At 36.6% G+C, this 22143-nt stretch overlaps 1 protein-coding gene across 1 annotated transcript; it reads right to left on the bottom strand.

Moving 5' to 3' along the window:
* Nucleotides 1-364: 364 nt before the first annotated feature.
* On the bottom strand, nt 365-3214 carry LOC109162828 (UDP-arabinopyranose mutase 1-like). Its single transcript, XM_019311527.1, has 4 exons — nt 2799-3214; nt 1559-1809; nt 1308-1476; nt 365-907 (listed from the first exon to the last, which is right to left on the bottom strand). The coding sequence occupies exons 1-4, from the start codon at nt 3129-3131 to the stop codon at nt 569-571; spliced, it is 1092 nt and encodes a 363-aa protein (XP_019167072.1). The 5' UTR covers nt 3132-3214; the 3' UTR covers nt 365-568.
* Nucleotides 3215-22143: the final 18929 nt, after the last annotated feature.

Below are 22143 nucleotides of genomic sequence, written 5' to 3'. Positions count from 1 at the left end.
TTCATATTCACATTATACTTTGGATGTCATCATATTAAGATTAATTGCTTCATTTTTTTATTATTATTTATTTTTTAAAACTTCAATTCCAATTATAGGGTTATACATAACCGAACAATAATATTAATAATCATTCCAATTCCAACCTGCTATAAAATATGTAAAATATTTTCACCAAACTCATTCTAATTACAAGTATTTGCCCATTCCAATTCCAATTCTAATTCTCATGATCAAACCAAACACACCCTCACTGTCTTGAAAATGTCTTTAAAAAGTGTGAAACTCAACAGAAATAAAGCAGTATCTTGGCTTGAAAACAATGTAAAACAGAAGAGAAGGGGAAAATAAAGCCATCAATTAGCCAGCAAAAACTGATAGATCATTCTATAAATAATGCTGAATGTAATTTAATCAGGTGCATAAATATCTCAAATAGTTCTAAACTCAATAGGGAAATATAAGACTGTAACCATCTCGCCGCAATGCAAGTAATCATAAACAGGCTGAAAACGATACTGTCTAGCCTATCGAAGCAGAGTCCTAGCTCTACTAACATAATCTGCTTTTACTTGGAAGGGCCATTGGGTTTCTTGGCAGCATCTTCAGATGGGTTCAGCTCGTCCCAAGCTTCGATCCAGGTCACCATTGCATCGGCCAGCTTGAGGAAGTACTCGTCAATCTTCCCGAGCTTGGCCTTGACTTGCTTGGAAATCTCGAGGTAACAGCTCTGGACAGTGGTGCATTCCTTTGGAAGAGTAACAGACTGGAAAAATGGGATCAGCTCCTCTTGCCAGTAGATACCCTTGTATTCTTTCTTGAGGTTCACGAAAGGATTGCTCGCTTTGCTGTGCCAGATGTAGGGCAGCCCGGTCTTGACACCCAATCCCATGTGGTCGCAGATTACCTACATAGAATGCAAGATTAAGGATACGTTAACGTCAAACGCTAACCACTACGCCAAAAGCCATAGCTAGTAACGAAGGCTGGAACTCGTAACCTAGCTCTGATACCACTTGTTAGGACGAAAATCTATAGCTAATAGCTGGATCCCGTAACCTAGCTCTGATACCACTTGTTAAGACGAAAATCTATAGCTAATAGCAAAAGCGCAACTTTATTTCCTTATACCACGACACATTTTCAAGAGCCAGGGTGCTGGACTTGGCCCTTTACAAGCTTCCGCCCAACAACCCCTTAGCCAAATGGCGTTTGACTTGGCCCTTACCAGTCTCCGCCCAACGAGAAGCACTCACAAAAACGACAACAATGAGGCAGCCAGATGGATAAAATAGCGTAAATAGTACCTTGCAACACCACCCAGCCCACATATCATCGTAGCGTCCAATGGGCTGGCCATCACCCATTAGTCCAAAATACATAGCCGGGCCAATTAATTCCCGGTTGAATCCCAGATTCATACCACACATTGGGAAGAGAGTTCCCTTAGGTATTGTCATAATGGCATCAACATACCTGAAAATGGTCGGAAGGGATTAGCTAGCTCATCAAGTTATCAATCCAAAGAAAATGCAGACAGGAAGGAGTGCCCCCGTACCTAGTGTTCCTTTCAAGAGGCTTGACAAGCTGGGTGGGTGCATCATAATCAGGGATGTTAAGCCAGAGGCCGTGCGATACAGCAGTTGGTGCACCCTCACGGAGGCTGAATGGGTACCCACGGACAAAATCTGCACCATCTCGGTATGGATCATACAAAGTGTTGAAAAAGAATGGAGTTGACGGGGACAAGAGGTTCTTGATGTGCTGTTCAAGAGCATTAATGTCCTTGCCAGATGGATCTTTGGCTACCTATATATTCAAAATGACAAAAATTTGAGAAAACAAGAAATGGTCTTGTGATCCCCAGACAAGAGGCAAGCAAACAAAACTTCTTACCAACTCTTTTAGACCTTCAAATCGAGAATAGCATAGCATTGTAAAAACTCAAAATAAAGTATAATCTTATACAGAAGGAATTTGGCATGTAAAAAAATGAGATTACTCATCAAAGTCAATCATCATCAGAATAGATAAAAGCCACAAAATTTGGTTCAGGCATGCAAATAAAGTCTGAGAAGACAAAGAAATGTGATTTAAACAAATACATAACTCTTACTCGCTTCAGGATACTCATTGACTTAGAACATACACAGGATGAGAAGGAAAACAATAAGCAAATAAGAAAACAGATAAAAATTCCTTCTTGATTTTCCAGCTATCATGCAATGTTAAATGAGTGAGTTCAAATCTGAAGCCTTGTTTTTAACATCATTTTCAAAACTCAAAATGAAATGTCTTTATTGATTATCTAGATAAAGCCCACACTATAGAGATCACACATCTAAAACAAAATTGAAACAAAGCAATTAGATAAATATACCTGAAAAGGTAGCATGCAAGAAGAAAATTTTGAAAATTAAGCATTCAGAAACACCCATAATTCAGATTCAAAATCAGATCTGTAATCAAAACTCCACAATCTGACAGACAAATCGGATCAAATAATTGCAAATCATAACCACAATAAACCCTCCAGCCCATGATTCAGACTCTCTCTTTTCAGATCCATATTCAAAACTTCAAAACGTCTCGCTAATCGACAGATCAGATCAGATTTCAACAATTCAATGAGCAATTGACTAAAACACGCCTATAAATCAAGTTTCAATTTTGAAATTTAAAACAAACATTCAAACCACAATCGAACATAGATACGCATAAATCTGAACTTCAAATAAAAAAAAAAAAAAAAACAACCAAAAATAGAAACTTTTGGCAAAAAAAGAAAGAGGGCTTACAAAGCAGTCATCATCAATGGTGTAGATGTACTTCTTCTTGGAAACCATGTAGCCAAAGCAACGGCAAGCGGAATCCTTGAAGGAAATGCAGGAAGCCTTGGGACCCAGAATCCGATTAATGTCATTGCGGTTGTAGAGCTCGTAGTCGAAGCCGTCGGGGACCCGGATGGTCTTTGACGGGTCGCCGTCTTGGACTATGATCAGATGGTACGGCTGGAAAAAGGGGCGCCACTGCTCGAGGAAGTCGAGGTTTCGGATGGTGGGTATCACTATATCGAGCTCATCTTTCAGCAGCGGGGTTGCGGGCACAGATGGAGAAGAAGGACCCGCCATTTGAAGTCACGCAGCTAGGAATGGGGCGTGTTGAATAAGCGGGTCGTATTTGGGGGGATTGTGGGGAACTAGTTCAGAGTTGAGCTGTATTTATAGTGTGGGAAGACAAAGACGAAGACCAAATGCTGTCACGCAATAACGGTGTGATTATCGGACAAGATTTTTGCGTTACTCTCACCTCGCAGTAAAGTTCGCAAAAATGTAATAAATAATAAAGAATAAGCATTAAATAGGCCACCAAACAGCATATCAAAATGTAATTAGGCAATCAAACTTAAAATATACGGAGTATATAATAAGATTCTTGAACAACACAAAATTATGCAAAATGACATGTTTATCTTAAATTGTAGGTTACCGATTTTAAAAGTAATTTTTATTTTCAAATAAAATAATTAATTAAAATTATTTTTTTTAAAAAAAACTAAAACTGCCGCGGAAAGTTTATTTTAGTTTAGTTTTTTTTTTATTTTAATTAATTATTTTGGACTTTTTTTTGAAAGTTACTGGTTCTATTACATTGTAGTATCTGTTCATATACTTTCTCAACCTACTGAAACACAAAGAACCAATAACGCATCCACTGAGGTTCGAACTCATAATCTTCCAAATGGAAGTCCAACCCGGGTCTTCCTATTTTGGACTTAATTACATCTTTTTTGAGTTGTATAATTGTATAATTTTGTGTTGTTCAGGAACCCAATTGCATCTTTTTTGAGTTCGATGACCTAATTGTACTTTGGTGTGCAGTTGAATGGCCTATTTGACCCTTATTTTAATAATAAATAATCAATTCAAAGAGAGCAAAAAATGTAATTTTAGTCCCTCCGCCACTATCGTTTAGTCATGAAAAATACTACATGTACTCACATTCCCTACTCTCAATTTTTACTCCTACACTTAAAATATTGATGTAGACGCTTTAACAGGGGCCCACATGAATAAAATAACTTATTAGAGTCCGCCACATCAGGAAGCAAATTTGAGGGAGTAAGATTTGAGAGTACATGTGGTAGAACTCTCATTTTATTTCTCGGTGTTTGGTAAATAGCTGTTAGCTAATTGGCTTAGTGGTTTGACTAGTTGATAGCATTAACAGATTATAGAAAAGTATTTGGTAATTAGTTATTAGTTGTTAGTTGATTACATACAAAATGACTTTCTCAAAAAACTGATTCAATTTTAGCATTTTGAAACCATTCTAAACTCCTAGTGGCTTTATTTCTTGATAATTAACAGGATGTTTGGTTGCAAAGCCGTGGGAAATGAATAAGGTGAAATAAAGTAGGAATTTCAAATTCAATTATCTTGTATGCACTAAGCAGGGATAAAATTACTATGAATTTCAATTATAGTGTTTGGTATATATATATATATATATATATATATATATATATATATGAGAATTGAAAGAAATAATAAGTTGTATAAATATCAAAATGCCTTTGCAATTGTTAATGAAAGATATAGGATTATTAGGAATGATAATTTGATAATTTGATTCTCTCACTCCAAAATTTCTTCTCATCTATTATGAAAGTGCAATTGTAATTTCTAGGAGAGATGGATTTGCAATTACTCAAATTTGAATAATTGTAATTTCTTATAATTGCAATTCCTCTTTATCAAACTCTAAAATTTTTCACTTATTAGAATTAATATAAATTGAAAAAGAATTAAAATTCCTCTCTACCAACATGTCATTAATAGTTATAAATGTAATTAAATATGTGTAATTTTAGTCAATATGCTAACTTTTGTCATCAATTACCATTTTTTATGCTAGTCAACTAGCCATAAATATGTTATAAAACTACCCAAAGAATAAAAATAACGATGAAATTATATTATCAAAACTAGTATAGTATCTGTGCGATGCACGGGAAGGATATTATTCAAGATATTGTTTAATTGTGTGAAAAATTTAAGAGATTACTATATTAAAATTTGTAAATTACAAAGTTGATCTTAAAAAAAAAAATGTAAAGGCAAAATAGTAACAATAATGAAATTACTTTAACATACAATATACAAAAATAAGTGTCACAAAATTACAAATTATTGAAGATTTTGTGGTATACCACGTTGGTTGTTGATGTAGCATTTGTACTTGAGTTGTTGGAGACAATATTTGATTTTATTTTACATCAAGATAAATTCAAATAATTTATAATTATTTTACCGATTTGGTTCATATAAGATATTCAAAATTGGTCATATTTGGAATGATTTTGAATAATATTTGATTTTATTTTACATCATAGTGTTCGCAGATATTTTTAATTGCATTGTTGATGAAATGAGTTAATTGTTACATAAATACTGCAATTTCGTAATGAATTTTAAAATGATTTAGCAGAATTGAAGTTATGAAATTTGATGAAATTAATTATTATAATATTAAATTTGGTAAATTGGATCCAATCTGCAATGATAAGGTTATCTCATATTTGGAATGATTTTACTTTTAAAAATGATATAAATTTAGTTATCTCATATTTCGAATGATTTTCAATAAATATTTGATTTTATTTTACATCAAGATAAATTCAAATAATTTATAATTATTTTATCGATTTGGTTCATATAAAATATTCAATATTGGTCATATTTGGAATGATTTTAAATAATATTTGATTTTATTTTCCATCGTGGTGTTCGCAAAAATTTATAATTGCATTGTTGATGAAATGAGTTAATTGTTACATAAATACTACAATTCCGTTAAGAACTTTAAAATGATTTAGCATAATTGAATTTATGTAATTAAATAATTATTATAATATTAAATTTGATAAATTGGATCCAATCCACAATGATAAGGTTATGATTTTGCTTTTAAAATGATATAAATTTAGTTATCTCATATTTGGAATGATTTTCAATAAATATTTGATTTTATTTTACATCAAGATAAATTTAAATAATTAATAATTATTTTACCAATTTGGTTCATGTAAAATATTCAATATTGGTCATATTTAGAATGATTTTGAATAATATTTTATTTTATTTTACATCATGGTGTTCGCAGATATTTTTAATTGCACTGTTGGTGAAATGAGTTAATTGTTATATAAATACTGCAAATTGTAAAGTGTTTTTATTTTTGTTATTTTGTGTTATTAATTGTTAACAACTCTACTGGTCAGTACCTTGTGCATGGAGATAGTTTTCATTTTTATTTTATCTTGTGTTTTCTTGATTTTCATATGGTAATTGTGTAGGGATGGATGCACAATTATATACGCAAAGGAAATTGTCCTCGTTTCATACATTCTTATAATCTGCAACCAGTCAATCATATTGTATGTTTTTGTTTATTATGTTTGATAGTGTTTGCTTTGTTCAACATAGTTAATTGATTTATAGCTTAAAATAAGGTTGTTAATTAAACTAATTATCCATGTATATTATAATAAAAAAATTAATGCAACATTTAACAATAGAATAAATTATTGTGTATGAAACACAAATCTAAACCCAAACATTATTCAATAATATCAACAAAAAATCTCCAAATCCTTAACCAAAAAAAAAAAAAAAATACAACTTTAAAATTTCTCATAAAAAATCCATAAATAGTCCACCAATTAAAACCAAAACTTATGCAATTTCAAGGTTTCTCTAACTTCACAATGGATTTGACCTTCTTCCCCACATTTAATGAAAATGAATCATCGAGTCTACGCTTTGGAATATCCAGATTCAATTATTTCAATTTCAGCATCTTGTTGGGGTTGTTCTTTTACTGGTGTGGTGACCTCACACCAAGAAGATAATTCCTTAAAAAAATAACAAAAAGTGTACATAATTCTTTATTGACTAATATTTACGAAGTTAGAAGAATAAATATAAAAATAGTTTATTAAATTACAAAGAGAAATTACCTCAACACTGTTAACTTGTCCAAGTTGTAATCTAGAAAATGCATCTGAATCATATAGAATAAAAGTACATACATTATTTACTTTTTATTATTTAAAAGTAATAAACCATAAACAATTAAATTATGTATATGGGTACCCTGATATATTAATTAATTACAAATTGTGAATGATTATTAATAAAAAAAAAAACAAATACACTAAATTTTCAATGATCATATAGTTTTTTTTTAATATAATAGTGCATCAAAAAAATATAGATTTTAATAATTTTTTTCCAAAAAATGTGGCGGTATGTTTATTTTTCATACTGTTTGATGGAATAGTATAAAAAAAATCAAAGAATTAATATATGCCTTTTAAGAATAGATTTCAATATGCCAATACATTTACATAATTAAGATATTATTATGTCAAAAGAATACCAAATGTAAATAATAACATATACCTCCACATCTTCAAGCACATATTCTAAGGTTGCTCCGCGGTTATTCTTGATTTCGTAGAGACGAATCAATCGTACTTTTGTTGTCCACGCAGCACGATATGCGTTTATTTAATTCAATAAAACAAAAGTAGGAGCTATTATATTATATGTAGATTATTTTATTTGGAGAATATGTATCTGAACCAGTGAGATACAATGAAATATATGAAATTGGTAGTGGTAATATGTTTCTTGAAATGCTTGATTTATATAGTGGTAGTGGTAGTGGTAGTGGTAGCATAATTGAAGTTAGGAAATTTGATAAAATTAATTATTATAATATTATATTTGGTAAATTGACAATGATTTTTGTATAATTGATTTAGCGAGAAAATTTCAATTTTGGTCATACGACTATAGGGGTCTTGTTAATTTCAACACCTAACTTTCAAAAGTATCAATTCAGTACCTTGAGTATGTAATTTTTCTCAATTTAGGTCATTCCGACCAATTTACCGGTCAAATTCGACCGGAGAAAATAATAGGCACAAAACTGAGGGGCAAATGAGTCTTTTCATCCTCTGCTCCTAATTGACCGGACCGCGTTCTTGAGCCGGTTCACCAAATCGACTCCACTCCTTCCCTCACTATTAGACCTGCGTATTGTTCTACTCTAAGCCCTAACATTTGTGCGGCCAAGAGCAGACAGAAGGGTGGAGAGAAGAACGAACCGTTTGCAGTGCCATTCCCCATCTCCATTTTGAGTATGAGTAATTTCTACACTTCTTCTTCTTCTTCTTCTTCGAGTACTGAGTACAATGAATTTGGAGAGAAGTTCCCAATTCACCATTGTAGATGTGGTCATCAATTAAAAATTCGAACTTCATGGACAAATGAGAATCCAGGTCGGAGATTTTGGCAATGCTGTGGTAGTATGGTAAGTAATTATCATTAGTTTTGGTTAAGAGAAAATTTGCTTTCCCAAGATTTTGCAAATTCGTTAATGGTGTTAGTTAATTTTTGCAATGCCGTGCCATTCCCCATCTCCATGTTGCAATGGTGTTGTTTAATTTTCAAAGCTGTGGTTTATTATGCTTGTTTATATATTATTATTTTTGGTTACTGACTGCAATGGTTATTTTTGCAAACTGGGATGGTGCTGATTGCAGTTTGTTATTTTTTTGGTAAAGTTTGGTTTTTGTGTTTTTGTGTGAATACAGAGTCAGGTGGGGTGTGGATTTGTGGATTGGTATGATCCTCCAATTTGCTATCGTTCGAAGCGAATCATACCGGGATTGCTAAAACGCATAAATAGACAAGATGAAGAAATCAGAACACTAAATACTAAGCTTAAAGGTCAGAAGATGGAGGATGGAAAAGTGTTGAAGTGGTTGAACAAATTAGTAGTAATATTGATTGTAGTAGTTGTAGCTTATGTTGTCAGTAATGTAATGTAATCAAGACATGAAGTGATCCTTTTGGTAATGTAATGAAGTTATCTTTTTGGTAATGTAATGTAAGCAAGACATGAAGTGATCCTTTTGGTAATGTAATGAAGTTATCTTTTTGGTAATGTAAACAAGTGATCCTATTGCCATTTGAATTGTCATTGAATAATCAACCATTCCTTTACAAAACTAAGCAGCCACACTACCATTATAAGTAAAGCACACTGCCTAAATAACCAAATCACACTGCCTAAATAACTAAAGCACACTGCCCTAATTCACCAAAGCACACTGCCATTAAATAACTAAAGCACACTGCCATTATAAGTACAACAGACTTCCATTATACCAACAGAATGTTCACATTCATTGCAACAATTCCAACCATTCCAGCAATAAGGTTTATAATCACTGATCCAAAAACACCAAAAGTAATCAACAATATTACATCAGTTAAGGCTTATGTTCAGTGATCAAAAAACAAAAGTAGTACATCAGTCAGTCTAGTCTAGTCTACGTTGATTGGCTCATCAATGTTTCCAAAAAATTTGGACTTCATCGTTGTCTTGCTCCTCGTATAATATGGCTTCTTACGGTTGGATTCCCTTTTCTGTGTGCTCTTCTTTTTGCTCACTGTAGGCTGCTCCCCAAGACCTTCATTGCCTCCATGATGCACAAGAGCTTCAACCTCTTGACTGATTCCATGGTGTTGTTGCTGCCCAACCTCTTCATTAAGTCCATGCTGCTGACTCACTCCATGATCCTGCTGCCCAACCTCTTGACTCACTCCCTGCTGCTTAGTGATGTGGATGGGGATTTGTTTAGTGGAATAAATCACCTTTTTCTTTGGCTTCATGGAAAACAATATACTACTGTTAGTTACAAACCATGCATAGATTCAAATACGCTAAATAAAATTATATACCACAAGGAATATTACCTTTTGCTTTGGATTAGATGGACATCTCCTTGAATTGTGTCCAGCTTGCTTACAAAGGGAGCAGTGCAACTGTATGTGCTTTCTTGAGACATATACTCCATCCACACTCAACTTCGGTCTCTCAGGCTCATCCTCACCCGCAGATTTCTTCTTTAGCTTCTTAGGTCTCCCAACCTTGGCAGAATAGATAGGGGGCAGTAGAGGAGTGTTGTTACTGATTGGCCACTCATCTGGACCAGCCATAGGGTTAATTGAGCCCTTGTATATTTTCAGATAAGTATCCTTTGAGTAACATGGATGTACAAAGTCGTAAACTGCTCCATTGCCATTCTTTTTCCAAATAGCACACACAGCATGCTTGCATGGAAGCCCAGTGAGATCCTACTTCCTACAAGAGCATTTTTTATTCTCCAAGTCCACCACTTGTTGGTCTCCATACAGATGTTGGACTTCAAACTTAAACAAATCACACTAGGTAACCAAATATCTAGCAGCTTGTTTTTCAATTTGCTTCATTTTTCCAACAATTTTAGGACAGATACCTGAGTTCCAACCAGCTGCCTTTTGTCTTTGTTCGAAGAATTTGGCCATTAACATTTCCTAATTGTTTCAAGACAGTCAATAATAGGCTTCTCCCTTGCCCCAAGTAAAGCTGAATTCCATGACTCACAAATATTGTTCACCAACATGTCAGAATGGCTAACTGTTGAGAAGTGGGATCTAGACCATTCCTTAGGATCCTTATCACCTAACCATTGATATGCTTCTTCATCTAATTCCCTAAATTTGCTTAAAGCAGTACTGAATGAAGTCATAGTTGTTGCCCTAGCACAAGCCCACATACTATCCTTCAGTGCTCTGCCTTGAAACCCTGCCAAATATTGGAATGTAGGTGCCTCACACAAAATCTGTGCTCTACTCCAGGTAAGACTGCAACAAAAGCTGGAATTAATCCCTTTTGTTTATCACTTATAAAACAGAAATCCTGCTCACAGTGGTCTAAAATCTGCAAATCATCCTTGAGCAATCTTAGAAACCAACTCCAAGACTCCTTATTCTCACCTTCTACAATAGCATATGCAAGGGGGAAAATGCAGTCATTAGCATCCACACAGACAGCAGTAAGTAACATCCCACCTGTAGAACATCTCAAGTGACATCCATCCACTCCTATGAGGGGTCTACAATGCTTGAAGCCTTGTTTGCTAGCATCCCAGCACATGTACATCCTTAAAAATCTCTTCTGCCCAGATCCATCAGCCAAATCTCTGTCCTTGACAATACAAGTGGTGTGTGGGTTTGTCCTTAAAATTTCATCATGGTAGTTCCAAATCTTCTTGAAGTTGTCTTCATCATCACCTAGTCTTTGTTTCTTAGCCTTCCAAATTGCCCTATAGGCTTGTTGATTACTTAGATAGAAACCCTCTTCACTACTCACCTTATCTCTGAATTTTTTCATCATCCATTCAGGATGGTCTCTTAATTCCTTACACCACCTCTTTGCAACAACACTTGCTTTGACTAAAGAGTTCTCCCAAACCCAACAGCAACCTTCATGCACATCCACCATGTTTAGAATCCTCCAAGACAAAGAGTTTTGTACTTTCCTCAGTCCTATTCTCCAAGGACAACCATGTTGTGAGCACTCAACTATAACCCTCTGCTTATCATTTCTAAGAGTTCTAATATCATTCCCATTTTTTAAACCATAGTTTCTAATTACTTCTCTAAATTGTTGCTTGGATGCAGAAGTCATGCCTAATGTAAACTGTGGATCTTGCATGTCAGTGGCAGGTCTAAAAATAGTCCACTTATTATCTACATCACTGTCAGAATTCACTAATGAGGCATCATCAGAGAAGTTGATCTCATCAAAATCATTTGTGTTTCTGTTTCTGTCAGGCTCTAGCTCAACCATGACACCATTACCATCTTCAACATCACTTTCAATCTTTATGTTTCTGTTCCTGTTTCTGTCAGGCTCTAGCTCAACCATGACACAATTACCATCTTGAATCTTTATGTTCATGTTCCTTTTCCTGTTTCTGTCAGCCTCTAACAAAGCCTTCACACCCTTACCATATTCCTCATCATTACCACCATCAGCACACTTCTCATCCTTGTTTAAACACTCAACCTCAAGCTCAAAGTCACTGTCCCATTCACCCTCAGATTCAAAGAAATCTATTTCTGTTTCAATAAAATCAGTAGCATCCACTGTTTCCACCCATATCTCTAATATTTTCCCATCTTTCTGTGCATTAATTAGACATTTTGCAACATCAATGTCAGTTTGAAGTAAATTCAACCTTTCAGTGGTAAAATCATAAATGTTGGCTCCTATTTCAGAATACCCTAGAGCTTACATCTTATCCTTGAAGAACTGTATACAGACTTCCTTAGCATCCACACTTTCATATAATTCTACATCACCCCCCAAATACTTCACTTCACCTTGCCTATTTATAATTCCATTGTGAAATAGAGCAATTTCAAAGAGGCCAAGTTTATCTTCTGGAAAGCACCAAAATAGTAAAACAATAAAGTAAAAGCATATGTCAGTATAACTAAACTACAAACTTCAATATATGCACATGACATTCCAAGAAAAAGATAAACACTGTGGTCGCCCCCAAGCAAACCTACTCAGAAAATTTAAATATTCAATACATTGGACCCCACAAGCAACTTTCTCAGAATATGTCCTTAATCTAACATAAATATACAAGTAAAATGGTCCCCACATGTCATCTTCTCAACATATATAAAGCCCAGTCAGAGAGAATATCACCATTGCTACTTTACACTATACTCTACTCACATACACACAAGAACTACTCTGAAAAACAGAATAATGCGAAAGGTTCCAATTTCAGAGTAATTTTTACAAGACTAAGTAAATCTTACTTGCTTCGAGAGTATTGGACGCACTACCCATTCCACTACCAGAAGATGACATAGCCATTCGTCGTTGTGTTCACCTTCCTTCGTCTGTGTTCGACGGAGTACTTGTTTACTCCTTCGACGTCTTCACCTTCGTTCGTCTGTGTTGTTCGCTTTAGGGTTGTGAAACAAATTAGGATTTGATTTACGAGATAGAGTAGAACAATACGCAGGTCTAATAGTGAGGGAGGGAGTGGAGTCGATTTGGTGAACCCGCTCAAGAACGCGGTCCGGTCAATTAGGAGCAAAAGATGAAAAGACTCATTTGCCCCTCAGTTTTGTGCCTATTATTTTCTCCGGTCGAATTTGACCGGTAAATTGGTCGGAATGACCTAAATTGAGAAAAATTACATACTCAAGGTACTGAATTGATACTTTTGAAAGTTATGTGTTGAAATTAACAAGGCCCCTATAGTCGTATGACCAAAATTGAAATTTTCTCTTGATTTAGCATTTTTTTTAATTATATATATAAAGTATATGTAAAATAACTTAGGTTGTGTTGGAAACCCGGAAAATGATTTCTGGAAATCATTTTCCGAGTTTTCAATGTTTGGAAAGAATAAAAAATTTGAAGTCAACTGAAAATGAGGTACTGGTTAATGGAAAATGAGCCCATTTTTAAGGAAAACAACTTCCCCTTTAAAAAAAGGGAAGTCATTTTCCAGATGTTGACTTCTTCATTTGTTCACTTCAAGAGCAGTTCACTTTCTTCATCTTCATTGGCTTCTTCATCCTTTGGCTTTTGGGCTCACTGGTTTCCGGCAGGTTTCCGTCGGAAACCTGAGCACTGATTTCCTAAGCTTTGGTTTCCGGCGGAAATCTGGTTTCTGCCGGAAACCAAAGGTTTAAAAAAAATAAAAAAAATATAGTAAACAGACATGGTTTCCGCCGGAAACCATGAATATTATATTTGTTTTTTTTTTAAATAAATAATATTATTTGATTTTAAAAATAAATATTATTATTTATAATATTATTGTAAATTTTATATATTTTAAACAAAATAATTAATTATATAAAATGTTTAATTATACAATTCTACATCATTTCCGGAAAATGAGCCAAACACCAAAAGACAGTTTTCCATTGTGCAGCCAAACACAGGAAAAGAAAATGACTTCTGGAAAATGATTCATTTTCTAAAAATCATTTTCCAGAAGTCATTTTCCTACTTTCCAAACGAACACTTAGCAGAATTGAAAGAATTGAACTAATTTGAATTTTTGAAATAACAAATACGGAGAAATGAAATTAATTATTATAATATTATATTTGGTAAATTGGCAATTTTTGTATAATTGAAGAATTGAAGTTAGGTTGTAACATGATTTAGTAGAATTGAAGTTGATTTAGCAGAATTGAAGTTAGGAAATTTGATGAAATTAATTATTATAGGCTAAAGTGGCATCTAGCACCATGAACTATATTCGATTATTCATCCGGCACCCTGAACTTTCATATCATATATATTAAGCTACAAACTAAATTTTTCTTTTCACCTAGAACTTTTAGCAGGTTTCCCTATCTTCTTGCTGATAGGGCGCCTGATGTGACATTTCTCTTAACCTTATGTTGTCCCTGTAAGCATTTACATATTTAAAATTTAAAAAACCAAAATTATTATATTAAAAAAACCATAATTTTCCTCTCTTTATTTTAATAATTTATACTTTTTCAATTTTTCAATTTCAATGTTTCAAAAAAAAAAAAAATTCCGAAATTTATATTTTTTGGCTAATTTTTTTGTTTAGTATTTTTCCTGTTTTCCTAATTTATATAAATGCTAATTTTTTTGTTTAGTATTTTCCCACATAAATATATCTACCAGCACTTTGAATGTATACTGCACAATTGTCAGTGAAATTAAAAATGAAATCAGGTTACTAATATAAAGTGTCAAAAAAAAAAACCAATATACATTGCCAATACAAAACAAAATAAACTCCCAATTCATAATCCACTAGCTAGTTAAAAGTCAAAATTGTACATACACAATAGCTATAAACACCCGTGGTTTTTTAAATTTTAAATATGTAAATGCTTACATGGACAACATAAGGTTAAGGGAAATGCCACATCAGGCGCCATGTCAGCAGGAAGACAGGGGAACCTGCTAAAAGTTTTAGGTGAATTTTTTTTTTTTTTTAGTTTGTGGCTTGATATATACGATATGAAAGTTCAGGGTGTGGGATGAATAATCGAATATAGTTCATGGTGCTAGATGACACTTTAGCTATTATTATAATATTATATTTGGTAAATTGGCAATGATTTTTGTATAATTAATATATTATGTATAAATTTTAAAATATATAAAATTGAAAATAATTTGTAAGTGTATAAGAGAGTAAATGCAATGTATAATGTATTATATTTAAAGGTATTATTTAACATCATTAACAACTTGGAAAAGGGAAAAAACAAAAAACTGAAAAGAATTTGTGAGTAATTTACAAGAGAGAAATTACAATGTACAAGTTAACAATGCATTTAATTACACTAATGAATTGTTATTCTTATTAGACTATCATTATGAATATTATTATATTTTACAAGTATTTTTTATGTGCGATGCACAAAAAATATGTCCAATATTTATATTTTAATTAAAAATAACTAACAAATTCTTACTAATTAAAATTTATATGAAATCAAATTTATTTATTATATTAATTCAATATATAATGTCTACAAATATTATTATCATTAAAGAATATAAGAAAATATATTGTGGATGCATGTGCATGGTAACAATAATGGAAAAGATAACGAAAGTTATAACAGTAGAGGTATTTTTGTTCAAAAAATTTATAAAAATATAAATAATTAATACATTATGTATAAATTTAAAAATATATAAAATTGAAAATAATTTGTAAGTGTATAAGAAAGTAAATGCAATGTATAAAAAATGTGTTGGCATTTTCATAAATATATTGAACTTTAAATGCAAATAATAACACTATGCAATGCACTTAGCAACACCATAGAATGTATCTCGTGAAGGCCGTGATACATATATGTGAAGGAAATTTGTCCACCTTTTACAATTTATGATTTTTTTTTTTTTTGGGTTTATGGTTTAACTTTTTTAATTTGGGTTAAATTGTATGAGTACAGACAGATGAATGATTAAGAGATTCTCCATTTTCTCCTTTATCTCTCTATTCTGTTTTTCCTTTTAACAATATATTGGTTGTAAAAATAATTAATTTTAAATATTTATAAAATAATATATGAGTTGGCATGTAAATACGATGATGTGATAGAAATTATATCAGTACCACATCATATATTGTCCTTAATTGTTTCATTGAACAAAACACTATACTATAGAGACCTCATAAATACTTTGACCGTAATTGTGTTATGTTATTACATTGTTTCCTACAAATTATCTATTAAATTTTATTATAAATTACTACATTTATAACATAAAATATTATATATATATATATATATATATATATATATATAACTTAAAATATTAATTATATATATAATTTTGTTATGACGTATTTTTATGAGATTCGAACTATTCTACGGGTCGGATCTCACATGAGACCAACCCTTACCTATAAAATAGATCAAATTATCTCATTTTTAACGGATTCAAAATATGTCAAATATGGACTGAGTGTCACTTTTAATGGCCCGATGTGAACATGGATTAGTTTGAGAATGATATAGGTTAAAGGTGCCTCTTACAGTTAAGGCATGCTCAGGACTATGAGTGACAAACAAAAAATGCCAAAATGGTTTTTAAAAAAGAGTTCTACTATATAGACTTCCAAATTCTACTCTCTTATTTGTACTTCCTGAGGTGGCAAACCAGGATTGGTTATTTTCATCATGTGGATCCACAGAAAAGTGTCTACATCAAGAACATGTGAGAAAAAGTACAAGTTGAAAGTATAAAATAGAAATACACATAATTTTCTTCCAAAAGACTGAACCCAACCCTAAGGACCTCCACACCAATTTTTAAAAAAAAAAAAAAACAACAACAATTTACATAAAACACGGAGATGTCACGTGACATGCTTTGACCGGCGTTAACGGCATGGATGGAGAGGTAAGGGTCACGTGTCTAGATGTAAAGGGCGGACGTGGCCTGCGGGGCGGCTCGTTCAAAGTCCCCGGTCCCGGATATTATTGCAGTTTTGCCAAGGAAATGCTTGGTTCATATGCACATCATTCCTCATCGGCCCCACAATCTTTTCGACTAGAACATTGCCTACTTTCAAATGTCTTGAAAGACGGGCTAATCATTTTGTCCTTAAAGCAAATTTTGAAACAAATCCCTCTTGCTTTCGAGGTAATTAGTATAGTATCATGATAGAATCGATTACCAATATGCTAAAAATGGGTTGTTTAGAAGCAAATTTTGAAACAAATCCCTTTTGCTTTAGAGGTAAAGTCTAGTTTATTTGATTGTTTAAATAGTGAGTTTTTTCTCAAAATGGTCCATTTGCTCATTCTTAATTTTGCATTTTGACTTTTAATTGCACCAAATTTAGTCTCTTGACTTTTAAAAACTCATCCAATTTGATTCTCCGTTACATTTTTCGTCAACTCAGTGTTAAAATGGAGAGAATTTTTGTCCTTTTACCTATTGTACACCTAATATACACTGAGAAATAATCGAGGATCATTTTGAGAATAGTCAAGGGACCATTTTGGGGAAAACTTGTTTTTTTTTTTTTCTTAATAATTTCATTGTGTATATTTTTTATTTTTTAGACTCTATCAAATTAGAATTGTTGTAGATTTTTTTCACAAATATAAGTAGTTAAAATCCCACAATCCAACCTCAAAGTTTTTTTAACTTTCTCTATAGCCGTTTTCAAAAAAAAAAAAAAAAAAAAAAAACTTTCTCTATAGACTTTTTTCCTCTATCTAAACATACAATTTTTTCTCTATTCTTATCAAGTTTTACCATAAGTTCCGTAAATTTCATAAATACTCATATACGTTTTATTTTTATCTTTATACATATATATATATATATATATATATATATATATATATATATATATATATATTGATGGATTTAATTAACTCGGGGTGGCCCGAATTATTAAACCCGGATAAGAACGTAATATGGAATAAACAAATGTAACGCAAGGATATCGTAAGGTCGCAGGGACCGTATATTGTATTAAATATCGCTAATAAGTTATTACAATACTTGATTAGGACAATAATAGCTCTAAAGTGATAGTTCAGGAATATGTTGTGTCCTTGTTTAGGACAAGATTGAGGCTTTTATATCAGCTAAACCCCCAACCGCACCCCCAAAATCGGGGGTGGTTAGATCGGCCCGCTTTGACCGCGTCTCCTCCGGGCATGTACCGAGCTCGGCCTAGCCGAGTCCACCATGGACCGACTCGGCAGTAGCCAGGGACCATGGTGACGAGCTCAGGTGCACCGAGCTCGTCCGTGGCTGGGCTCGGCCCATGGCCGAGTTGCTTGGGGCCGACCCGGTGGGCCGAGGCGTCTCGGGTCGCGGCGATTCGGGTCCGTCTCTCAGGGTCGGTTCGCTCCGAGTCCAATATATCAATCACGAGCCCCCCACTCTCTTCGTTGTGATGAGTCGACAACGATAGAGAGTAGACACATTGCAAGCCGACTCCTACGCGGTCACCCCTAGTTGATAACTAGCCGACCTCCTCCAAATAAAATCTTTATCGCTGATAGAATTTCCCTTCCGAAAAATCCTCCCCAGATATGGTAGAATCGCTATTAACATGCAATTTCCTCATAAAATCTTGAGAATCTCACCCATCATATCCATCAAATCTTTTTCCCATTCCCATCACCTTTTCCTCTTCCCCATGCACCTTTTCAAATTTTGAATTTTTGGTCAACTCTTCCCCTTCCCCCTCTTTTCCACCATCCATATCCTATTTAAACCCCCTCACTCTCCATATTTTCGGCCACTCCACCATACCACCACACCAAGAATCTCTCAAGCTCCTCCTAGGGTCACAAGCTTTCTTCCGAGTCTCCAAGTTTCATCCCGAGTCCGGTTAGTCGTTTCTTTTTCCTCTCCTTCTTCCTAGTTGTCCGAGTTGCATATATTTGTTGCTTTTTTTTTTTCGGCCGAGGGGTCCCTACCGCGATCCCTCATCCTTTGTCTCCCTTGCATGTCTATTAGTTTTGATCTTGGCGTGTTGGACTCCATTGACGAGAGTGAAATTGACATGGACGACTCCCACTCTCCGGACGCCTTGGTCCCGCTCAAAAACGAGCTTCCCGTCTTCCCCGAGGGGTCCGAGGACCTCCGGGACGACTCGGCGGCCACGAGTTCGCGCGAGGTCGAGGTCGAGTATATTAACCTCGACCCGCACACCCCGAGCACCACCATGGCCCGCCTTTCGCCCTACCAACTCTACAAGGCCCGTGCGCATAATGCCATATCTTGACCCGAGATTGCCTTGGGAATACTAGTCCCGAACTCGCATTGTGTGCTTTTGGCCTTCCTCCTTAGGTGTAGAGAGGTGCGCATAATGCCATATCTTGACCTCTTCAACTACCTTTTCCAAGCCACGACAAGGGGTGGGTGTCTTTCTCGGCTCGCCCCCATATGAAAACCTTCCAAGATCTCAACTCATCCAACCACGTGTGGAAACCCAAATTTGTGTATGTCTCCGTGGGCCCTGAGTTTCCCTTCATATCTCCTTGGAGTCTCCGGTTCTGGAAGCATGTTACCCCTAGGAAAGGAGTCGTTTTGCTAGAAGACGTCCGTATTTTTCGACGGGGTGGCCCAACCATCTACATCACCCCGATGGTGAGCGAGGAGAGCCTGGCGGGTTTGGGCTTCGCCCGGGGTGCCCCGCTCCCTCCCCCCTTACCGGGTCCCCCCGCGGACGAACCCTAGCCCATTGCCGTGGACTCGCCCACCGGAGGTGAGAACTCGGATGGCTTAGCCTTCGAGTTCCTGCCGCGGGATCGGGACGAGTCCCCCCAGCTCGGCCTCGGCTGGGTCGACTTCTGCACCCAAGGTCCTGCCCGAGTCCGAGCTTGAGCTTACCATGCTACGCCGAGAGGTCGGTCTCCCTCACTCTAGGTTCTTTCCCGTATCCTTGTAACATCACTCGGTGTTTTGATCGAACATTTTGGTTGGTTGTTTGCAGGAAACCCTTCCTTGATGGCCGATCGGGTCGCGAGATACCAAGAGAGGAAGCGCCATAGAGCCGCCGAGGGGGGTGGAGCGAGCACCTCCCATACGACTGCTACCGCGGTACGCACTCGTTCTACTAGCGCGTCGGTGATCCCCGTGCCTCCCGTTTTTCCGCGAGCACCTCTTGTTCCCCCCCGTCGGTCGGGACTCGGAGACCTCTCACACCTCCGCGCGTTGCTCCAGGACTTGGTCTCCTCCCGCGGGCCGGCCGTCGCTGACGAGGGTGCCGTGTACAATCACTTGATGGAGGTGAGCATGTTTTGGGCTCCCCTCGGAGAGGGTAGATTTATGTCTCTCCACTAAGGGGTGAGACTTTATATTTCACATGTTGCTAACTTGTGTTTTTTCTTTTCGAGTTGACAGGTTGTTCTCTACTGCACCTCCCTTTACGGGAGCCATGAGGCGCTCTGGGCGCAATGAGACTCTCGAGGGGCGGGTCGCTGAGCTCACTCCGTTGTTGGACCAGGAGAAGGAAGCTCGTCGTCTTGATGTGGATAGACTGAGATAGGAGATGGGCCACGTGGTACCTGCTTACCAGAGGTCCCACCAGTTTACTTTAGATGCTATGTCGTATGCCCGGGGCTGGCGGCAGGAGCTTATAGATGAGTGGCTTGCCTCAGAGGAAGGGAAGAGTCGCATCGAGGATGAGGGGATGGCTGCTTATGATGTGGGCGAGTACACAATGCAACAGGATATTTTTGCTATCTTGAAGCAACAGGACCCCTCTTTTGATCCTGTAGCGAGGGGCTTGCCAGGTTATCTTCCTCTGCCCGAGGGCTCTGCGGTTGGTCCTTCTGCTGGAGCGGGTGCTTCTACTCTTCCTGTCGGTGGAGATGTGGCTTCCAGCTGCGCGGATGCATTGGGGAGGTTGGATGCCTTGCTCGTGAGCCAGGCCCCTCTTACGGGTTCCATCTCTCCATCCACGGAGAACGTCCATGATGGCTTGGACACCTATGTCGAGGGGATGGCCGCCCACAAGGTCGCCCGTGATGCCCCCGACTTGAATGGCTAGCCCGGGGTTGCTCTCTTTTTTTCACACTTAGATGCAAAACTCTGCGCTTATTTTAGCTTTGTATGGAGCTCGTTTATTTTGTCTGAACTCCTTGTCTATGCAAACTCCGTGCTCCCTTGACTTTGTATCGAACTTATCTATCTTGTACGAATTTTTCCTTGTTTAAAATTTGTTAAGAACTCGCTTTTGTTGCTTCTATGCTTTCAAGGGAAAACAGAGAAAACATCTTGGGTGGCTGGAACATAAGCCCGGGGTCGTGGCACGGCGTGGGCCTCGGCTATTGCCGAGACACAGGAGCTCGGCCGCAGCCGAGTTGTTGGTCCTTGGCCTTGGCCGAGCTGCTAGGTCTCGGCCGTGGCCGAGTTGTTGGTCCTCGGCCTTGGCCGAGTTGCTGGTCCTCGGCCTTTTTTTTTTTTTTTTTGATAGCCGTTCGGACCGAGTCCTTTGGAACTTAGGCCGGGGGCTCTTCCGTCGGGGTTGGTACGCGAGGTCGGACCTCGTGCCCCCTTAGGGTGTGCTAACCGCGATAGTATATTCTTGTGAGACTAGACCGCAGGGCTCCTCCGTCGGGGTCGGTACGCGAGGTCGGGCCTCGTGCCCCCTTAGGGTATGTTAACCGCGACAGTATAGTCTTTTGACACTAGACCGTGGGGTTCCTCCGTCAGGGTTGGTACGTGAGGTCGGGCCTCATATCCCCTTAGGGTATGACTGGGGAAGTCGGGTAAAAAATTGCCTCCCTTCCTGAGGAGTGAGTGAGAAAAAATGTTTCGTAATACAAAAACTTTATTCTGTTTATAGCAATGGAGGGGGCATGCCGCCCCCTGTGACATTATTTGAAAAAAGGAGATGAGATGGTCCTAACAGCCGGGTTAGCCCATGGTGGATCACTGGTAGTACCTCAGCAAATGCTTCGAGTTCCAAACTCTGGGTATCACCTTTCCTTTGGGGTTCTTGGGTTTGTAGCTGCCGGGACGGACCACCGCTGTCACAATATAGGGGCCTTCCCAGTTCGCGATGAACTTTCCTCTGGCTTGGGGTTGGCTCACCTATTTCCTCCTGAGTACATAATCTCTTGCCTGGAAGTAACAGGGTTGTACTCGTCTGTCGTGGTAGGACTTAGTCTGCCTCTGGTAATTTTTAGCTCGGATGGAGGCTGCTTCTCTTCT

Source organism: Ipomoea nil, unplaced genomic scaffold (assembly GCF_001879475.1).
Source record: "Ipomoea nil cultivar Tokyo-kokei standard unplaced genomic scaffold, Asagao_1.1 scaffold2957, whole genome shotgun sequence".
Classification (NCBI taxonomy): domain Eukaryota; kingdom Viridiplantae; phylum Streptophyta; class Magnoliopsida; order Solanales; family Convolvulaceae; genus Ipomoea; species Ipomoea nil.
Note: the sequence above shows the minus strand (reverse complement) of the source record. Positions and strands in the feature narration are given on the sequence as shown.